Source organism: Sturnira hondurensis, unplaced genomic scaffold (genome assembly GCF_014824575.4).
Source record: "Sturnira hondurensis isolate 20B ecotype Veracruz unplaced genomic scaffold, ASM1482457v3 Scaffold0003681, whole genome shotgun sequence".
NCBI classification, from domain to species: domain Eukaryota; kingdom Metazoa; phylum Chordata; class Mammalia; order Chiroptera; family Phyllostomidae; genus Sturnira; species Sturnira hondurensis.
The window spans coordinates 5,887,326-5,904,728 of NW_028076312.1; the positions used below are offsets into that span (position 1 = coordinate 5,887,326).

At 38.7% G+C, this 17,403-nt stretch overlaps 1 protein-coding gene across 2 annotated transcripts in view; it reads left to right on the forward strand.

Annotated features, from left to right (window-relative positions):
• CDC16 (cell division cycle 16) overlaps positions 1 to 17,403 on the forward strand; it is a 35,616-nt gene that overhangs the window by 4,974 nt on the left and 13,239 nt on the right. For both annotated transcript variants that reach the window (XM_037042103.1, XM_037042102.1), the window contains exons 4-12: positions 77 to 115; positions 430 to 570; positions 2,314 to 2,473; positions 3,487 to 3,578; positions 4,504 to 4,637; positions 5,858 to 5,937; positions 6,984 to 7,033; positions 7,951 to 8,024; positions 9,595 to 9,720. In XM_037042103.1, coding sequence (XP_036897998.1) covers positions 77 to 115; positions 430 to 570; positions 2,314 to 2,473; positions 3,487 to 3,578; positions 4,504 to 4,637; positions 5,858 to 5,937; positions 6,984 to 7,033; positions 7,951 to 8,024; positions 9,595 to 9,720 — 896 coding nt within the window. The remainder of the gene's footprint in view (positions 1 to 76; positions 116 to 429; positions 571 to 2,313; positions 2,474 to 3,486; positions 3,579 to 4,503; positions 4,638 to 5,857; positions 5,938 to 6,983; positions 7,034 to 7,950; positions 8,025 to 9,594; positions 9,721 to 17,403) is intronic.

Consider the following 17,403-nt stretch of genomic DNA (forward strand, 5'->3'; position numbering starts at 1 on the left):
CCCTCACAGTTTTCTTTTTAGAGAGAGGATGCATGTAATCTTGACCACTATTTTAATAGATTAATTTCTTTCCTAGTTGTATGAATCATGCCGCTACCTTGCAGCTAGATGTCATGTAAGTGTACACTCAGTTTCCTTTTTATTTGGTAAAAGTTTAGTTATGTGTATGTTACATGTACTTCACATTGTATGAGAATTCTAACGATGGAGTTGGGCAGATTAATATTTTGTGAGGAAAAGTTCTTTTTTTTAAATATTGTTTGCTATAAAATATTGATTCTCCAATTACATGCATGGAAAAAATTCTGCTTTAGGCATTTTAAATTTAAGTAACGAATGGGTATGATATTCATTACCCTCCTAAAACCTGCAGTGTTTGTCTTTATGTCTAGTGTTGGCTGATGAGCAGTGCTTCTGTTTTCTACATAGTATGCTGCGAAGGAGCATCAGCAGGCTCTTGATATTCTGGATATGGAGGAGCCAATCAACAAACGGTTATTTGAGAAGTACTCAAAGGATGAAAGTGGCTTGAAAGACCCCTCCAGTGACTGGGAAATGTCACAGTCCTCAGTAAGTACTACTGTAATAAGCATGCTTCAGCACCACCAGTAAGAATTACCCACGTGGCCTAGTGCGCACAAATCATTTTCTTCTACTTGAGTATAACCACATTAAAATAGCTTGGTTGCCAGCTTACTTAAGTTGCCCACCAACACCCAAAAAGATTCTGAGACATTTCTGAGCTATCAACTGGAAGCTGTAATTATGTTCTCAGAGTCTTGAATCTGAATTAGGCTGACTTGAGATTTTCCTTCTCATATTTGATGCCTTAAACTATTCCTCACGGATGAAATAGTTTTTATTCTTACTGTGATTCAAGTGTTTGTTATCTACCCCCAAGAAACTTTGGTTACCTTAGATCATTGCTTTATGGAGAGTGGTTTGGCGGTTCCATTCATGGTAGTTTGTGTGTTTCGGTCTGCGCATTTCTCATGTGCAGGAAAGTGCGAATTGCTTGCTGGCAGAGATTTGTATAATAATAAGTGACACCTGCAGTCAGATGACTAATCTGGACCGTTACTCTTCTCCTTGTGCTTTCTAACAGCTTTCTCGAGAAACAGTCCACATGTCATGCAGTCCATTCATTAAGTGTGCAGTTGGCTTTTGGTGTTTCCACAGAGCGGTGCAGCCCTCCCCACAGTCAGCTTTAGGGCCTCGGTGTTCTTGCCTTTCAGAGAGAAACCCTGCGCTGTTTAGCTGTTGCCCATCAATTCTCCCATTTTTCCAGTTAGTTTTTATGACATTAAGAAACTTGGTTACTTTCACCTCAAAAATGTGGGAACACTATACATTTTTAGGTGTTCTCTTTTTCTCTTACCTTTTGTTTTTGGACTTTATGTTCTAGAAAGTGTCCGTCTTTCTGCCCAGACATGCATTTATGACAGCTTGGTATTATTTTTGGACCTCTTATCCATTCATTTATTTGCTAAGAAATAAATGATTTACTTGTAACCTATTGTTTATTTTATAAAATTACTTTTTAAAAAAATAATAACTCATCAGATACTGCATAGGTCTATAGTTCTCTCATAAGGTCCTCCAGTAGTTTTTAAGTTTCGGTTTTATGATGAATCTTCTTCATCCCTTTGCCAGTTTTCGCTTCCCCTTTCAGCGTCATCATGCTCAGTTTTGTGTTTCTTGAGATTCAGAGTCTGGAACATCAGTCAGATTTCTGCTTTTCCTTGTTAACGGTAATAGTGAGGTAATAGCACCCTGTGCTAGCTCTACGGGGAGTACTGCCTCTGCCCCCACAGAGCCTGTAAGTTAGGTGAGAAAAGGAAACTGCAACCTAGAAAGGTTGTACCTCTTGTCTGAGGTCACTGGTCTGTCGGAACTGGGACCTGTACTCAGGTCTGTCCAGTTCCAGAAAGGCATGGTCCTAACCACGGGGCTGCACTGCTGCCAGATCCTTTGGTTGAGATCCACCCGTCAGATTGTACTGCAGTTTGATGTACTGTGTTTGTGCTGTTGGTGTCCCTAAATCATGACCCTGTTTGAGGCAAAGCAAGTCATGAAGAACGTAGCAGCGACATGTACACGACAGGGACTTGTGGAAGTGAGGAGGGCCTAGCGACCACAGGGTAGAGGAGCTTTCTTTGCCCGTGTGTTTCCGTTTGTACTGTGTCTGACAGTGGGGTGGAAAAATCCTTTCAGATGTAAAAGAGGCTGAGGCCTTCAGATTGTATAAAATTTTTGATAAATAAGGTTTAAAAGTATTGACTTAGTATGTGACTCACCATATTTTTCCTACAGATAAAGAGTTCTATTTGTCTTTTACGAGGGAAAATCTATGATGCTCTAGATAACCGCACCCTGGCCACTTATAGCTACAAAGAAGCCTTGAAGCTGGACGTCTACTGTTTCGAAGCATTTGACCTTTTGACATCACACCACATGTTGACGGCCCAAGAAGGTTTGGAAACTCAGGTGTTTTTATATTTAGCACTATTGATATTCTTTTTTTATTTTTTTCCTCTGAAATCTATAGAATCAAGAGCAGACTCTGTACAGATTTAGATTTAGTAGACCTATTAACTTCCTTTATGCCTTCAAATACGAAGCGCATTACAGAATACAGTATTATGCAGTGCCCATTGTAGGCAGAATCTTTAGAGATTGGGATGTGATGGGGCTATGTTTTTGAGAAGTGATTTGAGATCATGTGAACCCAGATTTGAATATCTGATTATGTGGTTCTATACCTGACTGCATGTTAAATCCCTGAGGAACTGTAAAAACATCAGTGTGCAGGTCCGAACACAGACTGGTTGAATCAGAATCTCTGGTGGGGAGACTCTGGCGTGGTTTAAAGCTCCCAGATGATCCTAAGGTATAAAAAACAGCTGAGAACCATTGACCTAGGGTGTCAGCAGCAATGTGAGGTGGATAAACAAGAGAAACCAAAATGAACATGTAATTTTAATAGGATTCCAACATATTTTAGCCTAGCGCAGTCATTTTCAGGTTGCTTTGTCTCCCAGGAGACATTGAGCAGTATCTGGAGACATTTTTGATTGATGTAACTGGGGACAGGGTAGGAGGGTTGGAGGTTGCTACTGATTGCTAGTAGGTAGAGGCCAGAGATCCTGCTAAATACCTGTGGTGTATAGGATAGCCAACACAACAGATGATTATTCTCACAAAGTGCTCAAGTGCTGAGGTTGGGAAGCTGGCTTGGTGGGCTGTCAGCGTGGTCGGTCATTGGTCAGAGTCACCTGGGAGGCCTCGTGGTAGGGCCCTCCAGGGAGTTCTCATCACTGGGCCTGGAACCACTGTCTTTGCTTTCTCTGGTGCATTTTGATCTTGTCATTTTCTCCTTTAGGTTTGATTTACTTAGACCAAGAGCTATAGAAGAATGTTTTTCATTGCTAACGTTTTTTTCTCCATCAGTATTATGAGGACATTTTTTTTCTCAATGTTTTTAAGAAAAAGAACTTCTTGAATCACTACCTCTTAGCAAGCTTTGTACTGAAGAACAAGAATTGCTACGTTTTCTATTTGAGAACAAATTAAAAAAGGTAAATAAATCACAGTATTTGCATTATGTAAGCATCTTGTTTCACTCACTTTGGCCTCTATTACTAGTTAATTTTTAGAAATTATTTTTATTAATTTAGCACTTTTGCAAGAGTAGATTTATATTATTTAAAACATATGGTGCCCTGGCTGGTGTAGCTCAGTGGATTGAGCATGGGCCTGCGAACCAGACAATTGCGGTTCGATTCCCAGCCAGGGCACATGCCTGGGTTGCAGGCCAGTTCCTGACAGGGGACACATGAGAGGCAACCATACATTGATATTTCTCTCCCTCTCTCCTTCCCTTCCCCTCTAAGGATAAATAAATAAAATCTTTTAAAAAATAAAATAAAAATAAAAAAAATAAAACACATGGTGTGGCCCTGGCTGGGTAGCTCAGTTGGTTGGAGCATTGTCCCCGAAGTGCCAAAGTTGCCGGTTTGATCCCCAGTCAGGGCGCATAGAAGCAACCAGTGAATGCATAAAATGAGTGGAGTAACAAATTGATGTTTCTCTATCTTCTCCCTTCCTCCCTCTAAAATCAATAAATATAAATTTAGAAAAAAATATATATGATTCAGTAAAAAGCTTTCAAAAATATATGTCTTCCTCCCAGGAACTACTTATACTAAAATATTGAACTATGTGATAAATTGAATGATGTTGCATGAAAATGAGGCTCTTTGTCTTATGTGTCCTGAACTTCTACTTTGTTAAATATGTCCTACTGTGGAATTCTGTGGTAAAATTGAGAAGAGAATTAAGTTCATTTAGAGGAAGGAAGACTGATGAGTCTTGAGGTTAGAAATGTTTCCAGGGGCTCACATAACGTCCTTATGTAAATCCTTTAGCCACATGGGTCAAGTGGAGCCTACCTTTTGATTTGGTGTAGCTCATTGAGTTTTTATTTACTTTCCTCTATTTCAGTATAATAAACCCAGTGAAACGGTCATTCCGGAGTCTGTAGATGGTTTACAAGAGAATCTGGATGTGGTTGTATCTTTAGCTGAACGACATTATTATAACTGTGATTTCAAAATGTGCTACAAGCTAACTTCTGTGTAAGTATATCCACTCATTTTTATGTAGGAACATAAGAGTTCAGTCCATTTTACTTAAGAAATGTATGACATGGTTTCTGAGTGATCTAGAAATTGATGATAATTTAAGTTGCCTTTACTACTTTGCAGAGTAACAAAAGGGGCGCTGTTTTAAAGAAGCATTTAGAGACATGGTTTATACACATTTGTAGGGCTTTTCATTAACTTGGGAGGATACATGTCTCATTTTAGTCTTTGATAATTTGCAAGTTTGAAAATACCATTCTGGGGGAGGAGTGCGAGGGAAAGGCAGAAAACTACTTGAACAACAATAAAATTCAAAAGTATTTAATTAAAAAAAAAGATTAATTTTTTTTTAAATTTTGAGCCAAACAAGAAAGAAGAAAATACTGTTATGGCACATAGTTTTATAAAACCCCTTTCTTTGTTAGAAACTAGTGAAATCTTGTAGATAATTATGCTTAGTCACTGATTAGCCAAGCCATCTTGACCCACACCAAATTTCTAGTATACATAGCTCAAACTTGTCTTCTAGCTGAATTATATATACTATTTTTAATGGAGCTTTAGGGTACTTAAATCTTGAATTCAGAAAAGTTTTAATTGATAAATAGTTGGGATCTGTTTTATATTTCACACTTTAAAAATATTTATTTATTTTTAGAGAGAGGGGAAGGGAAGGAGAAAGAGTGGGAGAGAAACATCAGTGTGTGGTTGCCTCTCATGTGTCCCCTACTGGGGACCTGGGCTGCAACCCAGACACGTGCCCTGACTGGGAATCAAACTGTGATCCTTTGCTTCACAGGCCTGTGCTCAATCCACTGAGCTACACCAGCAAGGGCTATATTTCTCATTGTTTTTTTGATTCTTCTAAATAATTGAGATAATTTTATGTTACAGTTCTATTAAAGTAAATGAATGAGATTTTTAAAAAATTTTATTGTATTTTTTTCTTTACCATTTGTCCCCTATATACCTTCCTACCCCCACAATGTTTATTTTTATTCCTTCTAAATAAACAAGAATTTTTCTTTTATTTATAACCTAATCATGGCCTTGACTGAACCAACCTGAAGATAGTGGTGTTGAGATAGTAAAACAAGCACTATAACCACCAGTGTGGTACACAGTGCTGTAATGAGTATACTTAACATAGCTCATTATAGTGAGCACTGGTGCGTACTGACTCTGGGGTAGTAATGTGTTGCTTTAACTTTCAGAGTAATGGAAAAAGATCCTTTCCATGCAAATTGCTTACCGGTACATATAGGGACACTTGTGGAGCTGAATAAAGCAAACGGTAAGAATTTTTCTATTAACTCTTGAAATTTTGTCTCACAAGTCCTGGGTAATTGAGATTGTAGGTAACAACATAATGAAGTTTTACAATGAAAGTAACAGCCGGGGGAGAGAAATGCTTATCAGTGACCAGTGGTCTATTCTCTTATCTCAGCAACACACTATTTCTTCATCACTGCTTCCTTGTCTCAAGTGTAATTTGTGGTCTAAGAGTTGGATGGCAGTTTTGCCTTTTTCGCTCTTTCTATAAAATCCTTAAGCAAACTGATATGACAAGAATCAGTAACTTTTTAGAAATTGGAAAGGGGCAGGCAGTTTTTGCTCATGTTTTCTATACTTTAACATTTTAGAAACATTTAGTTGTACTTGGACTGTATTTGCCCTTAAATCTTTTAAACTGTATAATGAGTTCTGTCAAATGGAAGAAGAACCTGCCACTACCCCAACTGCAAATCTCAGCTGGGCCCAAGTGTGGCCCGTGACCGATAGCATCACGTCTCTGGGCAGCTTGTAGGAGATTCAGACTCCCCAGCTGCCCTGGTCTAGTGAACTCAAGCCTGCACGTGGGAACTGTCATTGTCGCATGCCTAGGACTCACACAGTACTTAAGAGGAAATCATCTGGATACTTTGATAAACTTGAGAGCATCGTCAGCCAAATTGGTTGTGGGTGATTATGATCGTCCCTATATGCCCCTGGAGTAAGAGACAGGAGTTTTTAAGATAGGTGAGGTGCTTTGAAATAATCTCTTAAGGAGCGTGCAGTACTTTGTCTCCAGCCACCCGGCGAATGCTCAGTGCCCACCTACGGGATGTGCACTGGGTTAGGAATTGGTTGTGGGGAACTTGAATGATAACAGCCATTGTACCTGCCCCCTGGTGTTTCTGTATTTCATCAGGTAAGTGAATTTTGTATCTAGAAAGAAAGAATGCAATCATTGCTGTGAGAACACGATTTATATGATTGTGAAGAGTTATAACTGGGGGAAAGCAATAACCTTAAAATTCATTTGATGTGAATAATTTTATTCTTTTTTTTCTAATGTAGAGCTTTTCTATCTTTCTCATAAATTGGTGGATTTATACCCTAGCAACCCTGTAAGTAAATATAAACATTTTTTCTTACAGTGTTTTTTTCTTACTTGAACTTAAAGAAAATGCTTAACTAGTATTTAGACAGTAGCTTATATTTAAGATTAAGCAAATATGTTTTATTTTAGGGTGTTGGAGCAGAATCTCCTAGTGCTTATGATAATTAGAAGCAGCATTAACTTTCTCAGTTCATGAAGGTATTTTTTAGTGTACTTGAAACATAACTTAAAAATCTTCATCTTTTTCTAATTATAGAAATTGTATATGCTTTTATTTTAAAAACATACAGAAAAATAAAATATTGAAAGTCAAAGTTACATTTCTACCTCTTATAAGTTATGCTAATAATTGCATGGTAGCTTTCTCACATTGCATATATAAGGTAATTTGTTGGATTGTGCAATGATTCTTCCAAACTGTCATGGATCAGACTAAGTTAAGACCTAGAACTTGAAAATGGAATCAGGAACTGTGTCCTTAAAAAGGACAAAAGTCAGGAATCAGGGTCTGAGTCTCAGGTTACAATCTGTACCCTAGACCAGTGTGAAAATAATTACAAAGAGGTGAAATATGCAAGAGATGTCATCTAGTGATGTAGAACCTAGTAGAATCAGGGTCGAGCCATGGAAGGCTCACAGTGCAGGTGGGAGGCCAGGGCTTAGGCTGTGTTTGAAATAGGGTGTCTGCAGGAACCTCGTATTGCATTCAGTGCTGTAGGGAGTGACTGAGGCATTTTGAGGAAATGCCGTGGAGATTTGGTTCTCTTTTATCTAGGACCCTTACTAGACAGCCCATCTGATAGAAATTTTTAACTTGAACTAGAATGTAGGGTGGAACACCTAGTCTGTCCTCTAACCTAATTTGTTAGGTATTTTTAACTCAAAGTTCAGATCTTTGGTCATGGTAAATTTTGAACTTTGTAGGTGTCTTGGTTTGCAGTTGGATGCTATTATCTCATGGTTGGTCATAAGAATGAACATGCCAGAAGATATCTCAGGTATGAATTTTTTGTCTTCCTCACTCTAGTGAACTGGTAGGAAGAGATTTCTTGCTCATCTGCTTTAATGCAATAGGAAGTTTTTTAAATGTAAAAAAATGTTTTATTTGGCAGATTCAATTTAGTTGCATCAGTTACGCACCTTTCTCTTTATAAGAAGTCATGAGGAAGACAAAAGTAATCAGTGGTCTAGACCTTGCTCTCAAGGTTAAGTTATATTTAAGTTTTTATTTATAAGTGAGAAATATGAAATAATAGAGAACAATATAAAGTAGTTTGAAAGGTGCTGTCTTTTTTTTTTACAAAGATGCTATTAACCATTTACTTTTAGGACTTTTGTTAAGAAGTCTTACATGAGATTAGGGTCATTAAATGTGACTGTAGAGCAGAATTCTTGGCATAGTGAACTGACTTACACAGGGACCTGCTGTGGTTTCCATTTAAGGAATTCATTGCAACCCTGTCAAGCTACTTAACCAGTATATTCAGTTATGCAAGTACAGGAAAATGTCTGTATGTGAAAAATTAGTTACTAAAGGTTTAAGATACAGTGGTACTTGTGATTTACTCCACATGAGCAAAATAGAAAATGGATCTAAGGGGACATGTGTAAACTTTGAACACAGACTTGAATTCTAATCTAGGTTCTGCTGCTTGCTTTTACTGGCCATAATCTCTTGGGAAAGTTAATTTCTCTATAATTTTTTCTGAAAATGGGAATTACGTAATATTTGTATCCCGGGATTGTTAGGAAAATTGGTAAGATGGCACAAAAGCATCCTGTCCTGGGAAGAAAACAGGGAGAGTCTCTGGTTAGTTGTGTTAAGTGTTTCACCAAACCTCGCTGGTGCCTTTTCCCAGTGGGAAGGTGCTGTGTGCTGGAGTTGTTTCCGAACCATGCTTCTGTGAGCTGGTATGCTTATGCGCTGATGGCCTCCAATGAAACAGGGGATGTTTGGGTGAAAGAAAACTTAGAGAGTAAAATTCTAGGAAGTCCGTATCTTACCCTTTACATTTTCTGTGTTTTGTGGTGTTTGCTTTATTTCCCATTGTGTGTCACCAGTGGCCACTGATTGGAGCCTGCCTGTTTCAGCCTGTGTGGGGACCAGTGGTTCATGGGACCAGTGGGACCTTCCTGCCACCTTTTGTAGGACTCAGTCTTTCCTGCCTCAGTGTACTTATAATATAAGTAGTAAGGATTAGATGAGGCACGTAAGGCATCTAACATGGTACCTGGCACAAAACAGGCCCTAAATGGTTGCAGCTCCCCCCATTTACCTACTGAATTGTAAAGTGCAGCTCCTGGATTAAGTAACATTTGTTAATTCTATACAGAATGCTAATGGCTTCAACTATAGTACCGAAAAAGTTGTGATGCTCTCCTAAAATTTCTTAGCCTTTTGCTTGTACCATTAAATATTCTTTTATTTCAAATGAATTAACACAGATGTTACATTAGTGTTTAATATATCGGCAGCTTGTTTATTTTAATGCGTTTGGAACCATCAGCTTACATAACATTAACGCTTTAAGATGACATACATTAATTGAATGAAGTGTCTTGTTTTAGTAAAGCTACGACGCTTGAGAAGACCTACGGGCCTGCGTGGATCGCGTATGGGCACTCGTTTGCGGTGGAGAGTGAGCACGACCAGGCGATGGCCGCCTACTTCACAGCAGCGCAGCTGATGAAAGGGTACGGCCGGGCCGTGCACTCGGCTCCACTAACAGAGTGAAATTTCTGTTCTTACACCACTGTCATTTGCTTGGTAAACGAAAACAAAATACCTTGTATCTTGTTACTAACTGATGGTTATAAAATAACTAGAGAGGTTCAGGGAGAAAGAAGCTTGTGTAGTGATCTTTGCCTGGCAGTTTGTCTTACTTAACCAGCAGGACAGGGAACTAGGACATTAGGCTAAGAGAACAAGTGAGGAAGGAGCACTCTTTCACATGCTCGTGTAAGAATGACAGTAACTCGTAAGTAAAATCACTTATATGCTGGTTATGTCCAAAGGTATTTGATATAGTAGTACAAGGCTATGTTTTGCCAATGTTCTAGATTGATACAAATACTGAGTATATTTTATTCTGAGTGCTTGTTTTGTTAATAGTTGTGAAATTACATAAAACTTCCCATTAGATTAGAGCCACTAATGCTGTCACCTCTGCAGACTCTTGGGACTTGGCCTGAGGACCACCGAGCAGTGTCCTTTCCTGGGGGCTATGCAAAGGTGACGGGAGTGCGTCAGTTTAGAGACCTCCTCGGGGGTCAGGCTGCCTGGGGTCTTGGCAGATTATGTGCCCTCTTGAAAAACAGGACTAATAGCAATGCTTACTCTTAGGCTTACAGTGAGGAGTAATTGAGATACTACCAGTTAAAGACTTGGAACAGTGTCTGCCGTGTAGAAAGCACTCTGTAAAAGTTAGCTACCGTAATTTGTTTGCTGTGGTATTCAGGAGGAGGATCACATATTTATCCGTATTGAATTTCATCTGGTTAGGTTTGAGTTTCCTTTTCAGACTGTCAGAGTCATTGGGTACCCAGTTCTGCAGTTTTTCTTTTCTTTCTTTCTTTTTTTTTTTTAAATAGCGAGAGGAATCCAAACAGTCTGCTTTTAGTTTTTTTATTTAATTTTTTAAAAAATTTCATTTATTTATTTTTAGAGAATGGAAGGGAGGGAGAAAGAGATGGAGAGAAACATCAACATGTGGTTGCTTCTCACATACCCCCAAATGGGGACCTGACCTGCAACCCAGGCAGTGCCCTGACTGGGAATCGAACCAGTGACCTTTTGGTTCACAGGCCAGCATTCAATCCATGGAGCCACACCAGCCAGGGCCTGCAGTTTTTCAGTTTGATCCGTGACTTGTAAATCTAACTAGTCATCCATGAAAACAATGTAGAATATAGTTCCCTAATTGTACTAGTTTGCTTGGGCTGCCTAACAAAATATCATAGACGGGGTGACTCAACAGAAATTTATTACGGTTTTGGAAGCTGGGATTAGAAAGGCAAGGTGCTCATTGGAGCTCTCTGCCTGACTTGTAGCTGGCTGCCTTCTCCCTGTGTCTGCACACAGTGGGGAGAGAGCTTTGGTGTCTCTTACTCTTATAGGGACCCAGCATTATGATCTTACTTATTAACCTTTGTCATTTTCTCACAGGCTTTCCAAATGCAGGCACATTGGGGGGTTTGGTCTTAACATAGGAATTTTGGGAAGGACACATACGTTCAGTCCGTAACACTAATTTATTACTAGAATTAATCCTCCAGATTAAAATTGTTATATATTGGCCCTGGCTGGTGTCGCTTGTGGATTGAGCGTCAACCTGTGAACCAAGGGGTTGCAGGTCTGACTCCCAGTCAGCCCTTCTCTTGTCCTGAGAAGGTGTAGAGAGTGTTTCAGTCAGCACATGTGTGGGTTGTGGGCCAGGTCTCCAGTAGGGGTTGAATGAGAGGTAACCATGCATTGATGTTTCTCTCCCTCTCTTTCTCCCTCCCTCCCCATCTCTAAACATAAATAAATAAATAATCTTTAAACAATTGTTACTTACTGAGCTACCTGAATGGTCCTGATACCTAGTCCAGGTTTCTCTGTATTGTCCACCAAGTTGTGTGAGACCTTTTCCAGTGCCTTGCTGAGGTGGGGCTCCAGTGTCTGCATGCACCCCTACCCTATTAATCTGTATGTTGTCAGAAAAAAAATCCCTGTGATTTCCTGTGAGTTGTTTGTTACCAGCACATGCTGGTTCTGCCGAGTTGTTAGTTGCTAGCTAAGAATAAAAACCAATGGTAACTAATGACCTGATTAATATGTTTAGTGTTTTCCCATCTAGACAAACTTTACCTAGTTAAATTCTCAAATCAGCTTATCAAGATAAGCATTGCTATCCTTCTAGTTTTATTTCCTTATCAGAACAACTCTGCATTCTCTTAATTTGCCCTGTGTTTGGGTAAATGAAATTGTGTGAATATTTTAAAATTTCCTTTATGACTACTTCGAGCCATTGGTTATAGAGTGTGGTGTTTAATTTTCACGTATTTGTGAATTTCCCAAATTTCCTCCTGTTAGGATTTCTAATTTAATTTCATTGTGGTCGGAGAACATACTTTGTGTGATTTCAGCCCTTTTAAATTTATTGAGGCTTGTCTCTTGACCTGAGAAGGTGTAGAGAGTGTTTCAGGGGCAGGTGCGAACTCGGCCCTTGCCGGGTGCAGTGCTCCGTAGCTGTCCCTTCGTCCGGCTGGGCTGCAGCCTTGTCTGTCTGCAGTTTTCCTCGTGGGTTGTCTGCCTCCTCGTTCTCTCCAGCATTGCAACAAAGGCAACTGAGTCTTCAACTATCACTTTCAAATTGTCTGTTTTCCCCTCCACTTATGGCAGTTTTTGCTACATTCGTATTGGGTCTTTTTTAGATTCTTAACGGATTGGGCTTTTTATCATTATAAAGTGTCCTCCATTGTCTCTAGTAACAAACTTTGTTTTAAGTCTGTTTTGATGTTAATATAGTCACATCAGCTCTCCTTCGTCACCATTAGCATGGTATCTCTTTTTCCATATTTTTACTTTTAACTTGTGTCTTTGAATGTAAAGTTTGTTTCTGGTAACATATACTTGGATTGTACTTTTATTATCCTGCCAAGTTCTTGTCTTTTGGTAGAGTTTTATCCATTTATATATGATATAATTACTGATAAGATAGGATTTGTTTGCCATTTTGCTCTGTTTTTTATGTCTTGTCTTTTTTTTCTTCTGTTCCTCGTTATTGCCTTCTTTGTGTTAGATGTGTTGTAATGTACCCTTTTAATTCCCTGGATTTTTTTTCTTGTGGTATATTTTTGAGGGTGTGGAGATGTGTGTGTGTGTGTGTGTGTGTGTGTGTGTGTGTGTGTGTGGTTATCTTGGAGATTATAATTGACATTTTAAGATGATCTGGTTTGGATTGATACCAACTGGGGTGCTTTCTAATACCAACAATCAATTTTATGATTCTCCAGACACCAGCTGGATCCTAGAGTTCAATTCATTTCTCAAATGACAAACTGAAGTGAGTGCAGACTGCCCCACCCCACTTTAGATGCCAATCACAAATCCCAAGCCATTGGCTGTAAATCAGACACACATCTCTGTATGTTCCCCTACAGACATGTTATTCCCAGATTTCCCTTAACGTTTTTGGCCAGCCCCTTGTCTGTCTCAACTGGTACAGCCGCTTCAGGTTAGTATTAATAGTTACCACTGATTGTTTTCACCAAATGCCCTGGGGAGAGAGCTTATCTCACTGAGTGAGCAATGAGTCGGATTAAAGAAAATGAAGCAATGAATGGGGCTTTTCCAGGGAGCTGCCAGATGGGTCAAATAGTGACAGTTCTCTGTGGGGTGTCTCAGGGTCTCCAGTGGTGCTGGGCTGCTGAATTTCTTTTTCGTTGTGTTTTTCCCATTACCTTACACCCCTGTACCTCCTGCAGTCACCACACTGTTATCCATGTCCATGAGTCCCTTTTCCTTTTCCCTCAATCCCTCCACCCTCTAGCCTCCCTCTCAATAGCTGTCATCCTTCTATCTGTGAGACTGTCTTGATTTTGCCTGTTAGTTTTGTTCATTAGATTCTACATATGAGTGGAGTCATATGGTGTTTGTCTTTCTCTGACTGGCTTATTTCACTGGTCCATCTATTGCAAAGGGTAAAATTTCTTCTTTTTTACAGCCAAGTAGTATTGCATTGTGTAAATGTCTCATAGTTGTTTTATCCACTCACCTCCTGATAGGCACCTGGGCTGCTACCATAACTTGGCATAACAGGGCAATGAACGGAGGGGTGCTTAAGTTCTTTAGAGTTAGTGTTTTAGGTTTCTTTGGATATATTCCTAGAAGTGTGATTGCTGGGTCAAAAGGCACTTTCATTTTTAATTTTTTTAGGTGTCTCCAGACTGCTTTCCACAGTGGTTGCACCAATCTGCATTCCCACCAGCAGTGCAAGAGGATTCCCCTTTTTCCACATCCTTGCCAGCACTTCTTGTTTGTTGATTTATTGATGATATCAGTTCTGACAGGTGTGAGATGATAGCTCATTATGGATTTAATTTGCATTTCTCTGATAATTAGAGCATCTTTTTGTTTGTCTATTGGCCATCTGTATGCCCTCTTTGGAGAAGTGTCTATTCAAGTCCTTTGCCCATTTTTCAATTGGATTGTTTGTTTTTTTGGTGTTGAGTTTTGTAAGTTCTTTATAAATTTTGGATAGTCTCTCCTTATCAGACGTATCCGTGGGTATGTTCTCGCATTCCATGGGTAGTCTATTTTGCTGATGGTTTCTTTTGCTTGCAGAAACTTTTTAGTTCGATGTAGTCCCATTTGTCTATTTTTTCTTTTGCTTCCCTTGCTTGTGGAGATATATCTGATAAAATACTGCAATGAGCAGTGTCTGAGATATTGCTGCCTATGTTTTCTTCTATGATTTTTATACTGTAGGATCTAATTTTTAAGTCTTGAATCCATTTTTAACTTATTCTTGTGTGTGGTATAGGAAAGTGGTCTGCTTTCCTTTTTCTGCATTTATCTATCCAATTTTCCCAGCACCATTTATCAAATAAATTATCTTTAGCTCATTGTATGTGCTTGCTTCCTCTGTCAAATATTAATTGACTATAAAGTTATGGATTTATTTCTGGGCTCTCTGTTCTGTTCCATTGATCTATGAATCTGTTTTTATGCCCATACCAGGCTGTTTTGATTACTGTGGCTTTATAGTTTCATAACAGGTAGCATGATTCCTCCAGCTTTGTTCTTTCTCATGATTGGTGCTGCTATGTGGGGGGGCCTTTTGTGCTTCCATATACATTTTTGAAATACTTGTTCTAGTTCTGTGAAATACATCATTGGAATCTTAATAGGAATTGCCTGGGAATTCAGTTTCCTATAGATTGCTTTGGGTAGCATGGACATTTTAATGATGTTAATTCCTCTTATCCATGATCTATGTAGGCGCTTACACTTATTTGTATATTCTTCATTTCCTTTCTTCAGGGTCTTATAATTTTCCAAGTACAGGTATTTTACAGCCTTGGATAGGTTTGTTCCTAGGTATTTTATTTATTTATTTTTTTAATAATATTTTTTAATTTATTTATTTTAGAGGAGGAGGGGAGGGAGAAAGAGAAGGAAAGACGCATCAATGTGTGATTGCAAGGACCTGGCCTGCAACCCAGGCATGTGCTGTGACTAGGAATCGAACTGGCGACACTTTGTTTCATAGACCAGTGCTTAATCCACTGAGCCACACCACCCAGGGGTTTTTGTTTTTTTTTTAAGAACTTTGAATGGGATTGTTTTCTTAATTTCCCTTTCTCTTAGTTTGTTATTGGCATATAAAAATGCAGCTGATTTCTGGATATTAATTTTGTATCCTGCTACTTTGCTGAATTTATTTTATCAGTTGTAATAGTTCCTGAGTGGAATCTTTAGGGTTCTTTTTGTACAGTGTCATCTGCAATTGACAGTTTTACTTTCTTCATTTCCGGTTTTGATGCCTTTTATATCTTACTGTCTGAAAGCCATGGCTAAGACATGTAGTATTAGGTTGAATAAGAGGTGAAAGCGGACATCCTGTCTTGTTCTGATCTTAAAGGGAACAAACACTTGTAGTTTTTGCCCCTTGAGTATGATGCTGGCATTGGGTTTGTCATATGTGGCTTTTTTTGTGTTTAGGTATGTTCCCTCTGTTCCCCACCAAATTGACAGTTTTTGTCATAAATGAGTGCTAGATTTTATCAGATACTTTTTCTGCATCTACTGGTATGATCCTGTGGTTTTATCCTTTTGTTTATGTGGTGTATCCCATTTATGATGTCCGAATGTTGTACCAACCTTGCATTTTTGGAATAAGTCCCACTTGATCATGGTATGTGATCTTTCTGATGTATTGCTGTGTTCAGTTTGCTAATATTTTGTTGAGGATTTTAGCATCTCTGTTCATCAGGGATATTGATTGGCCTGTAATTTTCTTTTTTTGTAGTGTCTTTATCTGGTTTTGGAATTAGGATAATGCTGGCCCCGTAAAGTGAGCTTGGGAGCCTTCCCTCCTCTTGAGTTTTATGAAATAGTTTGAGGAGAAGTGTTAGTTCTTCTCAGAATATTTGGTAAAATTTTCCTGTGAACCTATTTGGTCCAGGACTTTTGTTGGGAGTTTTTGATTACTGCTTCAGTTTCACTAGGTGTAATCTGGATATTCAGATCCTATGATTCTTTGTGATTTAGTTTTGGAAGATTGTACTTGTACATTTCTAGGAATTTATGCATTTCATCCAGATTATCCAGTTTGTTGGCATGTAGTTGTTCATAATATTTTCTTAAAATCCTTTGTATTTCTTTGGTGTCAGATGTTATTTCTCCTATTTCATTTCTGATTTTATTTATTTGGGTCCTGTCTTTTTTTCTTTTCTTTTTTTTTAAGATTTTATTTATCTTTAGAGGGGAAGGGAAGGAGAAAGGGAGAAATATCAAGGTATGGTTGCCTCTCGTGCATCCCCTGTTGGGCGCTGGCGGCCCGTGCCCAATCCACTGAGCCACACCAGCCAGGGCCCTGTCTTTTTTTCTTAATGAGCCTGGTTAAAGGTTTGTCAATCTTGTTTATCTTTGCAAAGAACCGGCTCTTAGATTCATTGATTTTTTTGTGTTGTATTTTTAGACTCTGTTTTGTTTATTTCTGCTCTGATCTTTATTATTTCCTTCCTTATACTCACTTTGGGCTTTATTTGTTGTTCTTTTGTCAGTTCTTTTAAGTGTAAAATTAAGATTGTTTATTGAGCTTTTTCTTTTTTTTTTTTTAAGTTTTTTAAAAGATTTTATTTATTTATTTTTAGAGACAGGGGAAAGGGAAGAGAAAAAGGGAGAGAAACATCAATGTGTGATTGCCTCTCACACACTCCCTACCGGGGACCTGGCTGCAACCCAGGCATGTTCCCTGAATGGGAATCCAATAGGTGACCCTTGGGTTCACAGGCTGTCACTCAATCCACTGAGCCACACAGGCCAAGTTTTTCTTGTTTTTTTGAGATATGCCTGTAATGCTATGAGTTTTCCTCTTAGGATTGCTTTCCCTGTGTCCCCCAGATTTTGGATTTTTGTGTTCTCATTTTCATTTGTATCAAGGTATCTTTTGATTTTGTCCTTGATCTCATTGTTGACCCTTTCATTGTTTAATAACCTGTCATTTAGCTTCCATGTCTTTGTGTGTTATCAGTGTTGTTCTTGTGATTGATTTTCAGATTCATGTTATTGTGGTCAGAGAAGATGCTTCATATGATTTCAGTCTTCTTAAATTTATTGAGACTTGGAAAAGAATCCATGTGCACTTGAAAAGGATGTATAGTGTGCTC